The sequence below is a fragment of the Sebastes umbrosus genome, chromosome 19, assembly GCF_015220745.1.
Source record: "Sebastes umbrosus isolate fSebUmb1 chromosome 19, fSebUmb1.pri, whole genome shotgun sequence".
Classification (NCBI taxonomy): domain Eukaryota; kingdom Metazoa; phylum Chordata; class Actinopteri; order Perciformes; family Sebastidae; genus Sebastes; species Sebastes umbrosus.
In genome coordinates, this window is record NC_051287.1 from 16163233 (window position 1) to 16180103 (window position 16871).

The 16871-nt window shown below is 38.8% G+C and overlaps 1 protein-coding gene and 1 long non-coding RNA gene across 3 annotated transcripts; one reads left to right on the top strand and one right to left on the bottom strand.

Annotated features, from left to right (window-relative positions):
* Nucleotides 1-53: 53 nt before the first annotated feature.
* On the bottom strand, nt 54-16631 carry antxr2b (ANTXR cell adhesion molecule 2b). Of its 2 annotated transcripts, XM_037752142.1 has the most exons (17): nt 16329-16631; nt 15659-15730; nt 13544-13615; nt 13269-13350; nt 12780-12884; nt 11617-11685; nt 10365-10445; nt 10201-10261; nt 8298-8393; nt 6842-6911; nt 4738-4816; nt 3836-3931; nt 3568-3618; nt 2458-2553; nt 2179-2352; nt 1978-2058; nt 54-220 (listed from the first exon to the last, which is right to left on the bottom strand). In XM_037752142.1, exons 1-17 carry the CDS (start codon nt 16451-16453, stop codon nt 182-184), a joined length of 1449 nt encoding a protein of 482 aa, XP_037608070.1. In that variant the 5' UTR covers nt 16454-16631; the 3' UTR covers nt 54-181. The 2 variants fall into 2 exon arrangements, with proteins under 2 accessions (XP_037608070.1, XP_037608071.1); XM_037752143.1 differs by lacking the exons at nt 15659-15730; nt 16329-16631 and adding an exon at nt 15098-15602.
* Nucleotides 9214-16818, top strand: LOC119477916. The gene is made up of 3 exons (XR_005204344.1): nt 9214-9283; nt 9830-9831; nt 16799-16818. It is a non-coding gene; the product is annotated as an uncharacterized LOC119477916 (long non-coding RNA).
* Nucleotides 16819-16871: the final 53 nt, after the last annotated feature.

The following is a 16871-nucleotide window of genomic DNA, read 5'->3' on the forward strand; positions in this document are numbered from 1 at the left end:
GTTTTAACGGATGCACAAAAACAAGCAACAAAACAGGTAATAAATGCAACATATATAAGTAAAGACATTTATTTACAAAAACACATGGAATCCAAACAATAATCTCGTGGGTGTACATGCCAGTCATCTTTGGCCAAATCTTTGGAATAAAGTGAAAAGTCTTGATCCTCATGTTTAAACATCAGTGACTCTGAACTCTGGTGAAGTTAATGCAGCGGCCCTGGAGACAACGGGAGAAGACAGACAGATGAGTTTTATTACATGAACCCATTTGTGCCCGCAACTGAAATTTTAAATTTCCTTTGGTGGAAGTGTGGAAGCACAAATGTGAAGTTTTTCTTCATCATACTATATCTAGTCTTTAGGCACATGGAACTACTTGTTTTTTTGCAATAGACTCATATATAGAGTAGTCTAATAGACAAACAGTAGTCCCATGTGCCCGAAGACTAGATATAGTATGCTCAGAAAAGAGCTGTATCTCAGAAACTACAATGAGGACAATCAAGTATTTAGTATCTGAGAACTCATAACAAGTCGAATATCAAAGACATGCACACATGAAGTGTAAACAAAATATTTAATATGGAAAATATTTAATAAACATAATGTTGGTGTTTTTTTCCCAAATTTTTTCCAAAATCCTGACTTTGACTATAAATAAAAGTGTGATTTTTCATGTGATCGAAAAATTTCAAAGTTGTACTGTTAGATACATGCGCAACGTATGTCCATACCAAATTTCAAGACTTTTGAGCAATCAGAATAAATGTTGTGGCATTTATCCATATCATACTAAATATAGTTTTTGGGCACAAAAGGGTTAAGTGTCAGATTCTAAGTTTTTAAACAGGTTTATTGTTTATAAAACAATTATGGCCGTCAATCGATTAAAATAGTTAATCGCGATTAATCGCACATTTTTCATCCGTTCAAAATGTTCATCTTCTTCTTCTTATCATCATAGGAGTGGGCAATTATGCTTGCTTTATGCAAATGTATGTTTATATGTATTATTGGAAATCAATTAACAACACAAAACAATGACAAATATTGTCCAGAAACCCTCACAGGTACTGCATTTAGCATAAAAACATATACTCAAATCATAACATGGCAAACTGCTGTTAGTGTCAGTGTGCTGACTTGACTATGACTTGCCCCAAACTGCATGTGATTATCATAAAGTAGGCATGTCTGTAAAGGGGAGACTCGTGGGTACCCATAGAACCCATTTTCATTCACATATCTTGAGGTCAGAGGTCAAGGGACCCCTTTGAAAAGGGCCATGCCAGTTTTTTCTCGCCAAAATTGTGTGTAGGTTTGTAGCGTTATTTAGCCTCCTTTGCGATAAGCTAGTATGAAAAGCTATTTTCTAGTTTCATACAATACCAGTATCTTCACTCCAGCTTTAAAATTGAGCCAGATACAACATTAAAACAAGCAAACCAGAGGGGATGCATGTTGTTTGTTAATTTATCTGACTAGTGGTGCTAAAAATGGGAAATATCACATTTGAGTTAATGCTGGCTTGTATTAGAGCACTCCCATCAGTTCAATCACTAGAACAGCTCACACAGAGGGACAATATATGGGGATAAATCATCAAAATCAGATCAGTGAATATTGTAAGAAACACTAAAACACTGGAGCGCCTGTAGCCTATTCAAGCTGTCAAGCATTGACATTTAAACTGTTATTTACTGAGACTGATTTGTGTGTTGGGTACATAATTAGAGGGGGGAGATTGGGCTGTATTATTTCCTGTTATTATCTAATCAAATCACTGCGGAGTCAAGAGGCTGGATTGATTTTCTAATTAAATAAACTGGCGACACTTTATGGCAAAAACATAATTATTCCTTGGTGACTGCAGACAGTCCAGCAGGAGGAAATGATGATCAAAGCATTCTAAATGAATAAGCAGTGATGTTTTCTTTCATTGTTTTGGAGGGAAATCCTGCAGATGTCTCTTACCTTGTCCTGAGATGTCGGCCTCATGATCGCCACTCTGTCATACTGTCTCCTCATTAATGCCCGCAATGCATCAAAACGCCCCTGGAAGTCAAATCAGTCAAATCAGGTGAAAAACAGAAGATAAATAGAATCGGATATATAAGCGGTAAATACGTAAGGAGCCTTTAATGTGACTGGTGATTAACAAGGTTATTGTCTCACCTTGATAGGAGTGTACCATTTGGACTGTGGCGGGGGGTTGTAGACCGGAGGAGGTCGTGGCGGGGGTCGGGGCACCATGGGTTCATCCGCTCCCTCCGGCATGGTGACCACAGCATTTTTGGCTTTCGTTAGCCGTGACCCTTCCTCTGTGGACCCACTCTGCCCCCAACGCACCTACAGACCATGGGGACAAAAGATGAATGTTGGTAAAAACACACCAAAAGAAACAGAATCAATGTGAAACAGTATGGATATTTGATATAATTATTGTCTATTTACCTCCATGCGTTGGATTCCTCCAGGACCTCTGCCTCCATAGTATGAAGCGTCCACTGTAGGCCACCTGTGTTTGGGTGAAAGAGCTTCTTCTGGCTCCTTGAAAACAACAAAAGTAAATTGAAAAAATTACTTTAGAGTGAGGAAAAAGTTAGACCTGACTATTGTGCACCTTTAAAATGATAACACTGAATTTTACACTGTTACTATCCCAAATTGAAATGATGATCTACATTTTAAGGCCAAGTCATACTTAATATGATTATGATTTAATGCTGTGACTAACATTTTTTAAATGAGTCAACACAGAACAGAAACCACTCTGGCTGAAAGCTGAAGCCAATGCTCAAGTTAAGTCTAGTTTATTACTTTATTTGACAGGGGACAGTGCATATTAATAACATTTCTGAAAATATGCCAGAGTTAGCTAAAATGGCAAATTTGTGTGATGTAGTACCAAGAACAGTCAGTAGATGCTGCCACCACAAAGTCTCAAGCACCATAGAGATCTATTCAGCTTTTTCTATCTTAAAAGGATACTTTTCTAAATAGCTAATTTCACTATTTCTTTTCGGGTGGCAATTAAAAAGATCTTGTTTTGTTAAAAAGAGACTCAAGCTTTACAGAGAGGCGTGTTTAGAAGCGTGTTTGCTTGATTGACAGGTGCTGTAGCCTATCAGACACAGCTGCGGTTCATTAGATAGTTATTGCATTCATGCATTATACGTAAGTGCCAAGCTCGCATGGACTTATAAGACGTTGAAAATACAGTTGCAGCAGTGACACTTTGTCTCCTCTACAAATTTGATTTAGCACAAAAAAGATTCCCTTATCCAACCTCGGAAATGCTGGACATTTTACTAAAATGTGTAGCCCTCAAATCATCATGTAGTGAGCAATAAAACATGAACCTAAACCACTTAACAAACAATGCTTTTTTTGCATGTAAAGATCTTTGATTTGGGTTAAATTCTGCTTCACACAAGGTTGCTTTTCATGAGGAAATATGTTCGTAATTTAATAAAACCCAGACTTCGGGCTCAAAATGTCCCATCAGAAACCTGCTGGTGATGTACGACAAATGTGTTTTTCGACAGTCTGCGGTCTACTCACAATGACAGGAGGTGGAGGAGGTGGCCGAGACGGGGGTGGGTCTCTGATCACCTGTAAGAAACAATAAGAAAAAGTAATAATAATAAACTTTACATTGTCTATGGACAAAGATAAATAGAAGTGTTACTACGAGGAACCCAGGCCAAATTGCAACACTTAAACGTGTGGGCTACTTCCATAAATACAACAATAGCACAAAATTATGGTTTATGCTTCCACGAGGCTTGAATTGGAGATATACACGTGCATTCATGGACTGTAAACTCACCACAGTGCAGCAGAGAGGCCAGAACCACCAGAATAAAGCCAGAGCCAGTAACAGCAGCAGAGCCAACAGCAACCAGAGCGCCCAGGTCCCATCTGACTGCAATGAACACACACTGATCAGCCACACCCATTACACCATGCACCTGGAGATGTGTTTGTGTATTATCTTATGTTTTTAAAGAGGCATGCTTTCCTATTTAGTTATAACCATAGACTGTATATAAGAAGTGGACGTAGTCACCGTGACATCACTCATCGGTTTGCGGACTGACGTTTCGAAGCCTCGAGTTTGGTATTTTGGCCGTCACCATCTTTGTTTTTGGCCATAGCTATCTTGTTATTTTGCAACCAGAGGTGACACGAGAGGGTGGAGCTACGTACAACCGTCGAACAAGACATTTTTGGATGAGCAAAACATTAACTTTCATGAACTGAAAACACACTGTGAAAGGGTTAAAGTTGTAAGACGAAAACACGGACAACTCCCAGACCGGAAAACGCTGTGGTAGCGACCTGTCAATCACAAGGTAGCCACACCCTAAAGCATACCATGCTTTATGGTCTATTGGACTCTAAATGGGGTAATAATTTACTAAATAACAATCATGCTGTATTGAAGAAGACTTGAAACTAGTGATTGAGAACATAAACTCATGTTTACAATGTTTACTGAGGGAATAAATCAAGTGAGAAGTATAGGCTCATTTTCTCATAGATTTCTATACAATCAGATTTGTTTTTGCAACCAGAGGAGTCGCCCCCTGCTGGCTATTAGAAAGAATGCAAGTTTAAGGCACTTCAGCATTGGCTTCCCTTCTCAGAACTGGAGGTAGCTCACTGGACAAGCTGCAGAATTGCCTATATTGAAAGGTGTTTTTTTGGTACTATGTGACTGATACTCACACATGTCGTAGCATAGATGGTGATGGGACTGGAGATGTAGGATTTTCCGTTGTTCAGGCTGACCAGCACTTCCATTGATCTGCAAGTGTTACACAGAATCACTGAAAACAACACCAGAAGAAGAAACACTTCTTGCACACCTATTAACAGCTACATGTGATGTTCCCTTAGCCGTCAGTGTGGTGGAAAATACAGAGGACCATGGTGAGAGGATGCATGTGTGCATTTATGGTGGTAAAATATTAAAGGAGCAGCGCGTAGCATTTAGTGGGATTTATTGGCAGAAATTGAATATAATATTTATAAGTTTGCGCTTTTGCGTCGCCCACTGTAGTTCTCCTACACGTTTGGCACACAGGAGAAGTTTCAGTTGTGTTTCGCCTGATCCTACACACTGCACCTTTAAGTTGTATTGATTTATTGATAATAAAGGGTTAACAGCAATATTTGAGAAGCACTGCCATAAAGCTATGTTTCTTGGTAACCTTGTCAGTTTCCCTGTTGACCTTCCAACACCATTAGTGCCAAGAACATTGACTCACTGAAAAAGGAAGTCATTTCCATTCACATTCTTATCAATTTTTGGCCAGATTTCCTTGTTTGCCTTTATAGTTTGCAGTTAAATATTGTTTGGTTCCTTTTAAGGGTTGGATTCAACAGAGATTGTCTCAGCTTTGTCCCTGAGAAATTATAAAAGTATGCTCGAGTGTTTCAGCGAGGAGGGAGTGCTACAGAGTGGGTGAGCCATGATGGAAAGTGAGAGGCGATTGGGGACAGATGGAGGGGGAGAGAAAGCGCTGTTTGAAGTGGGTGAAGTTAAATCAGCTTTGGCTCGCTGTCTAAATGCCACAGAGATATTCTGGTCGGGCTGGCTTCAGTTCATCCAGCACTTTGAGGTGCTGATAGCTCTACTGTAAACATTGTTCTTGTTTCTCTCTCCATTACACATACACGACAGATTTCTGGTTTCTAATTTCAACCTGCTGCATTTTGCACAGGCCTAGTGTTATGAGTATGAATAGGTTGCCAAATGTTGATTGAATCTGATACATTAGGTTGTTTTTGGAAGGCTAAATGCCAACAAATATGGATTGAAGCAGAATGTTTTGTCGGATGAAAACATGTTGTGAATTTTGGAAATGATTACATCTATCTTTTTTTCAATATGTGTTGGCTTATGGACTTTACAACGCTCTGGAGTTATTGGAAATGTTTGGATCACTCGAGTCAGAAACAATCCTACGCAGCCACCACTTGAATCTAATCCTACAAATAGTATAATACTAATAATATCACTTGATCTTTATCTGCAACTGTGCGGATATACCGTTTAAACAGCATGTGGCCTATTAACTAGCAAAGAACGTATCTTTTAAAATAGTTTTATATACAGACTTTTGTATAAATTATCCAGTATGTGTGTTATTATGATTTTAGTTATAAACCTACATGTGCAAATCTAATTTTGACAACCTCATTCAACATCCCTTTACAGTATTGCAAAGGAGGCATTTATTATTCATGTGAAACGTTGCCTCACATTAGTGTTGGATCGATCTGGTGTTGTCAGAGAAATGCCAAGGTAGTGATGTTATAAAATGATGTCATGCCGAATTGCTTTCCAAAACTGGATTTTTCTTTCACATAACATCATGTCGTTTTGCTATTTAAGGTAAACACGGGCTCAGTATTGGCTCGACGGTGAGAGAAAAAGGCTGATGATGAGCATTTGGTGAAACCTAATTTTATTCACAAGGGTTTTGCTGTGCAACAAAGAAAGCAGACAGAGAGAAAAACAAGCACAGACAATGCGTAATGAAAGCTTCAGTTACTATTTACAGTGTTCAAACACAAGTGTGGTTTCTCAGTAACTGCAACTATAATACACCATTAACTTTAAATAACAATGGCCAGAATGCTATATTGTGACTATACAATAGCATAATTGTGATTTCATTTTTAATTACAGTTGAGCTTTTTTTGCCTTTAGGAAGAAACCTGGTGCTGACATCAAGCTCAGTTAGTTTTTTAACTTGCAGCTTGCTTACAGTTTGACATAGTTAGGAACACTTATATGTGTGTGTGTGTGTGTGTCTTGACTTACTGTCCGACCTCTTGCAGAACGGGAGCTGGACACAGCAGATAGCCGTCTCGAACTACTTGTGGCTTCTGGTCTGAGAAGAAACAAGAGACAGACAAACTGTGAGAAGTGTTACTGCCTATAAAGAAAGGATGTTCTCCTAAAAACATGCCAAAAAATTAAAAATACCCAAAAGTTTAGTTGTAAATTGAACTGGTTGAAACACATCACTTTGGCTTGCAAGACAAATTGGCCTCTTTGTGCACACTGACTCTCCAATAGAAACGCTGCTAATGGCGTTTAAATTCCTGAAAGACAATCATTCGTAGATGAGTGTATAGTGATAGCGTTGGTTCATCATCTATTTTTACACACTGCAAATTAGCAGAGAGAAGAGATGCTATGTATCTCACTGTCATGATGTTAGGCTACATTTCCTGTGTGTGTATAATGCACGGTCAAACTCAATCAGACACATCGATCACGGCAGCGCTCTGCACACAGCAGAGGAGAGACATAGGAGCAATGGGAACACTGGAGCACATGCACTTAAAACCACACAACCCATTCTCGTCCATGGAATACGACCGTTTCGTATCAGACAGAGCTAAACAGGGACTTGTGCCTCAGTATCAGACCCCGAGGGACGTGACAAAGTGGCGGTATTTGACAATCTGAACGGGCTGCACACCCTGCATGATGTTATTGGCTGGGGATCACACCACCACGTGGGGCCCAAAGACTCTGACGTCCAGAAGAACACAGCAAAATAATAAGAAAAGACAAAATACAGGTAGATACAGACACCACCACACACTTCTAGTGGGTCATAAGTGATGATTGAGAGGGATTCTTTTTGTATCAATCTATACATTGTTTTTTTTAGGAAATTCTTGCATATTATACCTTTAAATTTTGATAATTTTCAATGCCATACTACCTCCAGTACTATTCTAACTGAAATATATATTCACATTCTTTTATTTTTCCCTCATAGGAAATATTACATAGGCACGTCACAGCCAGAATAAAAATTCAAAGCAACAAGAGAATGAAAGAAATTCTAGCAAAACAGATAAAAACAAGCTGGTTAGAAGAAGAAAGGACACGGTCATATAATACCCCTTCACGTCCTCCCAGGGACATTAAGAGGACACCGATCTGTTTATAGACTAATGAGACATAGAGAACATGTTCTCTCTCTCCCTCTGCTCAGTCTTATAATGTCTCCTCTGTTCTCTAGTAAAAAGCAGCCACTGTTTATCTCTGGACGTCATGACTCTGACTTTCCACTGCAGCGCAGACATCTGCAAATCGTATCGCATTTCACTTTATAAATGATGTTATCTCAAAGTGTTTTGCAGCACACACTTTAGTATCATTGGTAAGTAAACTCATAAATTTGCTTCATACCACCAGGGTTGCAATAACTGCATCCTGTGTAAGTCATGAGTGTGTTGAGTGTGAGGCATTTACTGACCGTATGTTTTTTCATTGACAGTGAGGGTGCAGAGTATGTTGTCTGTCCTCCTGGATCCACTGAAGCCACTGCCCCTCAGCACCACGCTGAAAGACTCTGAGGAACATCACACACACACATTACACTACTGTGAAACAGAACTACATAGGACCTATTGTGCTTTTGTGCTTTTTGCCTTTCCTTTCATGTGTTACATTTTTTTTTTGTTTAGTACATGTAAAGGGTCTGCAAAGTTACAAAGCCCAAAGTCCACGCCAAAGGGAGTTACTTTCTCCCACAGAAACACTGTTCTCTGAACTATCTGAAACACCTTGCTTGAAGTCCCGCCTTTTCTTCTGTAACGTGGTGATGTCACCAAGTAACACATTTGCATAATACCTGCCTAGCAGCTAGTCTCGCACACCCTCAAACAAAGCTAGTTAGAGCGGAGCTGGACCAAAGTCCGAAGAGTTTGGTTCAGTTGACCAATCACAACACATCACTTTTTGGGAGCGTTTCAGACAGAAGGTGAAAAGAGGTGATGCAGCACAGCTGGTTTGACAAAAATAAAATGTTTTTTTTTTAACATTAAAGCATGTAAACGTCCTAGTAGAAACCCAAAATAACTCAAGTATGCATCTGAAAATAAGCATAACATGTCCTCTTGAAATTGCAGCAAATAGAAACAACAATTATTAAACAGCTAATATTGATTAAGCAAATTAATATCAAATTTCAAAGCAATCCATCCAATAGCTATTGAGACATTTCACTTAAAACCAGTAGGCGATTTGAGGGGGGATGCCATCCCCCTTGTTATCAAAATGACCAAAATGCTTGTCCTTTATTAACTTGCCATCCCCCCTCTCCATTAATCTAGTCTGCCCTGACTCACTGATCCTTTATCTGACTGATGTTTGTGCAATTTATAATCTATTAGGGCTGACCTCGAACAAAGAAATTCTTATTTGAGTAACACTTATATGATTTTGTCGACTAATCCATTAGTTGATTTAATCAACGGGTCTGAAAAACTGAGTTTCTCCACAAAGAAAAGAATTCATTCATCATGAAAAAAGCATTAAAAAAGGAAAAAAACAACCTGAATCGACTAAGAGGGGGCCGCCCTAGAATCGATGGCCCCGGCCATGGCTCTGAGATCTCAGTAGCCTAACTGTACATAAAATCCATGGCGCTGTCCGTAGTGCTGAAGTAGCAGACAAATTTGTAATTGCCTCTTAGTCCCGCCCCTCTGTCAGTTTCGTCTTGGATCTATAATATTCTCGAAACTATACTATAAATACTCAATTCTACACTATATTTTAGCCTATATACTCTACAAAGTAGTGTCACCTTCATGATCAAAGTGACTAGACGCAATGTGTCGTCGTGGAAGAGCGAGAAGATCATAGAGACTGCTGGCCTGTAGTATTCCTATAATATTCCTATGATCATTCAGTAGCATCTGTGCTGCTGAAAATACACTCCCAGACCAAGCAACAAAATATTTTAGGGGAGACATGACTACAGTTATGGTTAAGGTGTCCTTTGAGAAGTGTACATGGGTGTGTGTGTTGATTGATGATGTGGGGTTGTGTCTAGAAGGTAACCCACAAATTGAGAAAACCTGCAAGAACTCTCGCGAGACTCGATGCCCGACGACTTACCTCACCCTTAACCATCCAAGGTCAATGCCTATAACCCTAACCAACAAATCTCCAACTGCTTAAAACCACAAACATGAACCTCATAGTGACGCTAAAAGGAAGTTAGGAGAGCACCAAAGTCATTAGGCTCCATCCTGTGGGGACCGTGACAATCTAACATTTCCATCACTAGAGACGCAAAAAAACCCTGCATACACACCATATTCTTTTCTGCATTATTATACTCAAAACATTGCAGATGCAACAAACTAACTTACCATTCACACAAACACTCGACGGCTCTATTGTGAATACGTCTGCGCACGTCTGCTTCAGGATCTGTGTGGAGATACAGATGACGGTAACAGCTAAGATTGTTAAGTCTCACACAGTGTGCCGCTGAATTGTTTTTTAGTGCACTGTTATGTGTACGTGATCTCACCGAGTTGACGATGTCTTTGAGGGCGTGAAACCCGGTCAGCACCGGGAAGACTTGCTCTGTGCCGTCTGCTATATCAGCAAGCTGAGACAAAAATGAAAAAACACTTCTCATCTCATCTATGAACAACTTTACATTTCAGTGTTCATTTCTTGCTGCCTCTCTGGGAGGTCTTCTGGTCGTTTCGGTTCAGTGCTTCGGAAGCGTTTAGGGAGGGAAAAGTCGGTTTCTAGGAGACGAAAGCTCTGGACAGCTGGCCCCAGCTTTCATCTCCTGCTTTAATGACAGCAGAACAGGAAGCCTGGCATTATTTAATTAGAGAGTGATGTAATTACTTCCTGCTCAGACCGCAGAGTACACTCCGGCAGTAACCGGGCAGTAACCGGGCAGAAGAATGCTTGCACCCCGTAGACCTTATGAACCTTAGACCTTAGAAGTTATGTAATTTTAAAGCCTTTCTGACAGGCTTATTAATACTTATTATACGGGTCAATACTGTCATTATAATGTAGTTAAGGAATGATTCAGGGTGGGGGCTGAGCAGCAATAGATGCCACTTTAAATGAATGATATTGAGTCATATTTCTCAACAAACGTAATAATAGTTTTTTCTTTGCACTGCAAATCTTATTACGTTTAACTTATGACCTGATGTTGACTGTTGCAGACCAATGGTTCTTAATCATGTAGCCGTTTTATAGGATAATATTTTATTCTTTTTTTCACTTTGTATTTCTTACAGTCAACACAGTCAGCAGAAGCCATTTGAGCTCATTCTTATTCAGCATGAAAAACACCTTTTGAGGACACACAAACACGGTTTGTTCTGAACACAATGCTCCCTTTCAATAACCTGATACCTGCACAGGAAGAAATCAAAGTCTCTCCGAGGCTATGAAAACTCAAAACATGCTGTGTTACAAAAATTATTCCATGTTTTTTTTTTTTACATAAACCAAATGCAGCATAAACAACTAACTATAAATCCCTGCCAGCTGCTTGCTGTTTTTCTCTCCTCAGGAGGTTCCAGTTGAACTCAAACCGACTGAGCAACGAGGTCAAGGTGTGTTAATAAATCTGGGCCAGAAACAACAAGTCTATAGAAGATCAGACCACAACCTAACACATGCTGACACACACACATCGAAAGACAAATACAAGCTCAGTGTTTACACAACCAACAGTGTCAGGAACAGAGAGAAGTGTTCTTTCTCACAGAGTTGCACGGCAGTCCGACGAATGAAAGTCCTCCTACCTGTTTGTGGTCAAAGTCCATGACCCCGACGCAGTACACTCTGGCTCCAAAGCCTCTGGCTCTGTCAGCCTGGGACGCATAACACAAAGAGTGAAGGTCTGAGTCAAGTAAGAAGTACTTAGATCTTTTACTTTAGTAAAAGTAGTAATACTACAGTGTAGAAATACTTTGTTACAAGTAAAAGTCCTGCATTCAAAATTGTAAGTAAGTAAACGTACAATAGTTAGACATTATGCAGAATAATATAGATATTATTGTATTACAATTATTGATGCATTATTGTGTTCATCACTTTAATGTTACAGCAGGTAGACATGGGGTTAATTTGAATTCTTTATATATATATTTCTTATATTTTTATATACATTATTTATATGTGTCATATGGATAGCTTGACCTATAATAATATATCATAACTTATTCATTTATTTTTTATTTTGTAGGGCTGCAGCTACCGATTATTTTCATACTCGATTAATCTGCCGATCATTTTTTTCAATTAATTGATTAATGTTTAGTCTAAGAAACGTCAAAAAATTGTCAGAAAATGGCCATCACAACTTCACAGAGCCGAGGCTACTGAAATGATTAATTGATTGTCAAAATACTATAGTTGCCAATTATTTTTCTGTTGATTGACAAATCGATTAATCGACTATAAGCTCTAATATTTTGTATTGATAATCAGAATCTGTTACGTAACTTAAGTTATCAAATAAAAGTAGTGGAGTAAAAAGTACAATACTTGCTTCCAAAATGTAGTGGAGTATAAAGTATAAAGTAGCATAAAATGGAATTACCTCAAAATTAAGTACAGTACTTGATCAAATGTACTTCGTTACTTTCCACCGCTGGTTTTAGAGTGATACATGTTTTGCTTCCACCAAGAAACAACTGGTTCATTTGATACAATCATGCAACATGGTACACGCATATCCTTAAAACTGTTATTAGAGTGTTTTAACTCAGTAAAACAACAGAGAGGCTTTGAGAAGCATGTGTCAGTGTGTCTCCTCAAACATCCTTGATTTCGATTGCAACACAAGATAAAAAAAAACAACGAAAAGAAAACGAAGCAAATGCAAACATCGTAAAAATACCAAGAACAAAACAATAAACCATTGGAATTATCTTTGGTAAAATGTGTGGGTGTTTAATAATACCTCCTGTACAGTCAGTTCATAGGGGAAGACCTCCAGCTTGCCATCAGTCAGAGCGATGATGATGCTGGACGACGGCGAAGTTTGAGTCTTCATCTGCTCCGACACCTGGAGAGTGAAAGTTGACACAGACTCAGTGCAGCTCACACACATACTGTGTTGCTCTAAAATGATAATGACACTTTTACTGTTGTATGTTTTGGATCGCTGAAGCACTTTTCTGTTGCCAGACCCCATTGGAGCTGCTTGACATATCTGATAACATATCATCTACTTTATTTTTTTAGCTATAAGAATTTGACAGTGTGCAGAATGACAGCATGGAGCAAAATATACAAGGCACGTAGCCCAGAGAAGTGTTTTAGAGTAGATTTTACACTCTATTTTGCACATTTAGTATGTTGATAGTGTTAAATTAAGAGTGGCAGTTTTACATTAAAACAATAAAGTGACCATCTGTGTTTGGAATATGGATCAGATGAGCGTACGTACTGCTTTCATGCCTTCGTGCATGTAAGTTTCACCAGCAGGTTTGATCTGGCTCAGCTTCTCCAAACCCTCGTCTATCTTAGACCTGCGCAGCCACATCACAAAACACGGGACGACACAGTTTAAATAAAGACTGATAAGAGCTCAGTTTCTGTGTGATCTGGTTATCAGTGTCGTGTTGTGTTTCAGTGAGGAAGAGGAGGAGGAAGATGGGTTAGGGAGTGAGGCAGAGAAGGAAAGAAAGAGAAGAAGGAAGTTTTCAAAAGTGAAGCTGGTACCTGTCTCCGGTTAGTGGCAGAATTACAACTGCTCTGGCTGAAAAGACGATGTAGGAAACCCTCATCCTGGGACTGAAACACACACAGACAGGAAGCTTGTGAATCTTATCTGCAGTACAAAAGCCCATTAAATACAAAACTAGGTTTATAAACATTAAAAAGGATTCCCGGTAGTGCTTTTATTAGGTATTAATTTGATTTTGCTTGGACAGAAAAACTATTTCTTGTGGGATGTAAACATCAATAGCAACAGGACTACATGAAATAAGATAATAATAAATGATGTATAATGTACTGAAACAAAACATGACATAAAAAGACATTACATAATAACTAGGGCTGTCAAAGTTAATGCGATAATAACGTGAAAAGGCACTAATTTCTTTAACGCGTCAACGCAACTTTTTTAGGTTGTTTAGTTTTAAAGCTATAGTGAAGATACTGGCATTGTATGAAACTAGAAAATCTAAGGAATGCATTTGTATCAACCATGTCACACTAGCTTGTCACAAAGGAGGATAAATAAAGCTCCAAACATAGGCTACATTTTGGAGAGAAGAAAATGGCATGACCATTTTCAAAGGGGTCCCTTGACCTCTGACCTCAAGATATGTGAATAAAAATGAGTTCTATGGGTACCCACAAGTCTCCCCATTACAGACATGTCCACTTTATGATAATCACATGCAGTTTGGGGCAAGTCATAGTCAAGTCAGCACACTGACACACTGACAGCTGATGTTGCCTGTTGAGCTTGAGCTTGCCATGTTATGATTTGAGCATATTTTCTATGCTAAATGCAGTACCTGTGAGGGTTTCTGGACAATATATGTCATGGTTTTGTGTTGTTTTGATTGATTTCCAGTAATAAATACATACATACATTTGCATAAAGCAAGCATATTTGCCCCCATGTTGATAAGAGTATTAAATATTTGACAAATCTCTCTTTAAGGTACATTTTGAACAGATAAAAAATGTGCGATTAATTTGCGATTAACTATGGACAATCATGCAATTAATCATGGTTAAATATTGTAATCGATTCACAGCCCTGATAATAACGTTCCTTTTTGGCAAGGTGCTCCAATATGGTACGACACAACCCGTCTCCCGAGGCTTTGAAGTTAATCTGTACATATCTCTATATGCACTTTAGCTGTTATGACCTGTATTTTGCTGTCATTGTACTTAATGCGTGCAATGACAATAAAGTTGAATCTGATCTAATAACATTATACGACATGACAAACCCAAGCTTGCCACAATAATACATGACACAACATGACATATGATTTATAAAAACAACCCTGTAACAGAACATGACATGACATTATATGACTTTCTAATGTGATATTGAAGCTTATTGTAATGTAACAGCAAAACACAGCAATGTGACTTTACTTTACATAGCTAAGTGTAACATGACAAAGCAGATGTGTCGCATAACATGACATGACATAAATTTACAAACCAGGAAATTAACATTACAATTCATCAAGCAGCATTTCATCTCATTCAACATGGGACAATCTCAGTGCCTTGCTCACTCACTTATGAACCCAATAACTTCGTCACTGTTACTTCCTCGCTCTCCCCTCCCAGGCTGTGAAGGGGTACAGGACTTGTCTGTTGTGGTTAGCACCAACTTCCACATCTGGCTGGAAGTTTTCGCTCTCATATTTAGCAACCCGTTATTAAACCTAAAGATATCACACTAACACACCCTCTGCCCCGTTACACAGAGGGGTTTTGGAGCAGTTGGTTGCCTTGTATTATGATGCCTGCTGCCCGAAATAGTCATGGCCTACTTTTTTACTCACTAGTTCTGTTTGTACTATAATTTAAAGACCTATAAAGACTCCTCCGTGTTTAAAAAAGTCTTTTTTTCATTCGTTTATATCTGACTGTGGTAAATTTAATATGCCTTGCTTGCCTGTGGAGCAGTTTTACACTTGGTTTTGGACTGTGCTATATAAAGTTTTGTATTATTCCATATTTTCTGAGGCTATTTATAGTATAAATAAATATCTCTAAAATCTGAGGAGGTGGTGAGAGGAAAAGAAGGGCATAGGAGAGAAGACAGAGGGATACAACAGCTGCCACTTCACTTACCTGACAAACCTGTTGGTGAGCTGCTCCACAAATCCATAGATCTCATCCCAGTGTCCAAACACGCTGCCTGACCTGCAAAAACAGGCAGCAAACAGGGTGATAAATCACACTCACTTAAACATTTAAGTATCAAATATGTCCCAACACAAGATTTAACACCAAGCATGCCCAGCCATGAAGACAACACAGGTGTATAAACACAATCAATTAAACCATTTGTATAGCTTATATTTATCTGTATAAGCTGCATTCATTAATGATCATTCAAGTTGTGATGCTGCAGCATGGGTATTGGGTCAGTTTATTCTGTTGTTGCATAGAATAAACAGAGAACTGATCATGTATTATGTTGTTAAGGACTTTGTTCATACTTAACAGCCACATAATAGACTGAGAGGAACTCTGGAGGCGATAAAAGTGAACTTTCTCCCAAGTATAAGCAACAAACACTGAACAGAAAAGATTAAAATAGACTCTGTCTAACCTGCAGGGAAGCAGCAGAGGAACATGGAAAACTAAACACAACCATACATGGAGAGGACTGACTGTCTCTGCACTTATAACAGTAAGAAAGTAATAACACATAATGCATTAATATCTGTCCCTGTTGGCTCCAATTCAAGCAAACACATGCATGCAGACAGACAGACATAATCTGTATTTTACTCACCTGTCTAAGACAAAATAAATATCAAAAGCTCCATCACAAGAAGCCTCGTCGCCATCAGGCTGTGATGAATTAACACAAACACTTAGAAAAAGTAGGATTTGGCAACGTATCCATATCAGATCCATAATCCATGCGTTTCATATCAGCTTAGTGTTTGTTAAAAAATCAAATAAGATCCCCAAATCAGCAGCTCTATGGGTCTTTTTCATCATGTCCACAGGTTCACATGTTGGATCACTGCAGACTGGAGGTACAGTAGCTATAAAACTACATGCTGGTTCCCTGACAGCAAGCTGGTAATGACAGAAACTGGGCAGGGCTCACAGCTGCTGCAGCTGGAGACCACCATCAAAACAGCAGCAATACAGACACAACACAACTTCCTTCAGGACTCTTCAAATTAAACTGTACTGTACACATTACCAGAGAAAAAATACTACTAGTCTGCTACTTAGAGATGCAACGATTAGTCAACTAATCGATTAGTCGATCAACAGAGAAATCAATCGATTAATCAGTAATTTTTCCATGCAAAAATGTCAG

What these genes read in the sequence shown, in the direction of transcription:
- antxr2b (XM_037752142.1), bottom strand. Translation starts at nt 16,453, where the DNA reads ATGGATCTGATATGGATACGTTGCCAAATCCTACTTTTTCTAAGTGTT. An exon ending in TGCACGAAGGCATGAAAGCA is followed by an intron (nt 12,885 to 13,268) that starts GTACGTACGCTC and finishes TTCACTCTCCAG; the next exon opens with GTGTCGGAGCAGATGAAGAC. An exon ending in GTTCTGCAAGAGGTCGGACA is followed by an intron (nt 4,817 to 6,841) that starts GTAAGTCAAGAC and finishes TAACACTTGCAG; the next exon opens with ATCAATGGAAGTGCTGGTCA.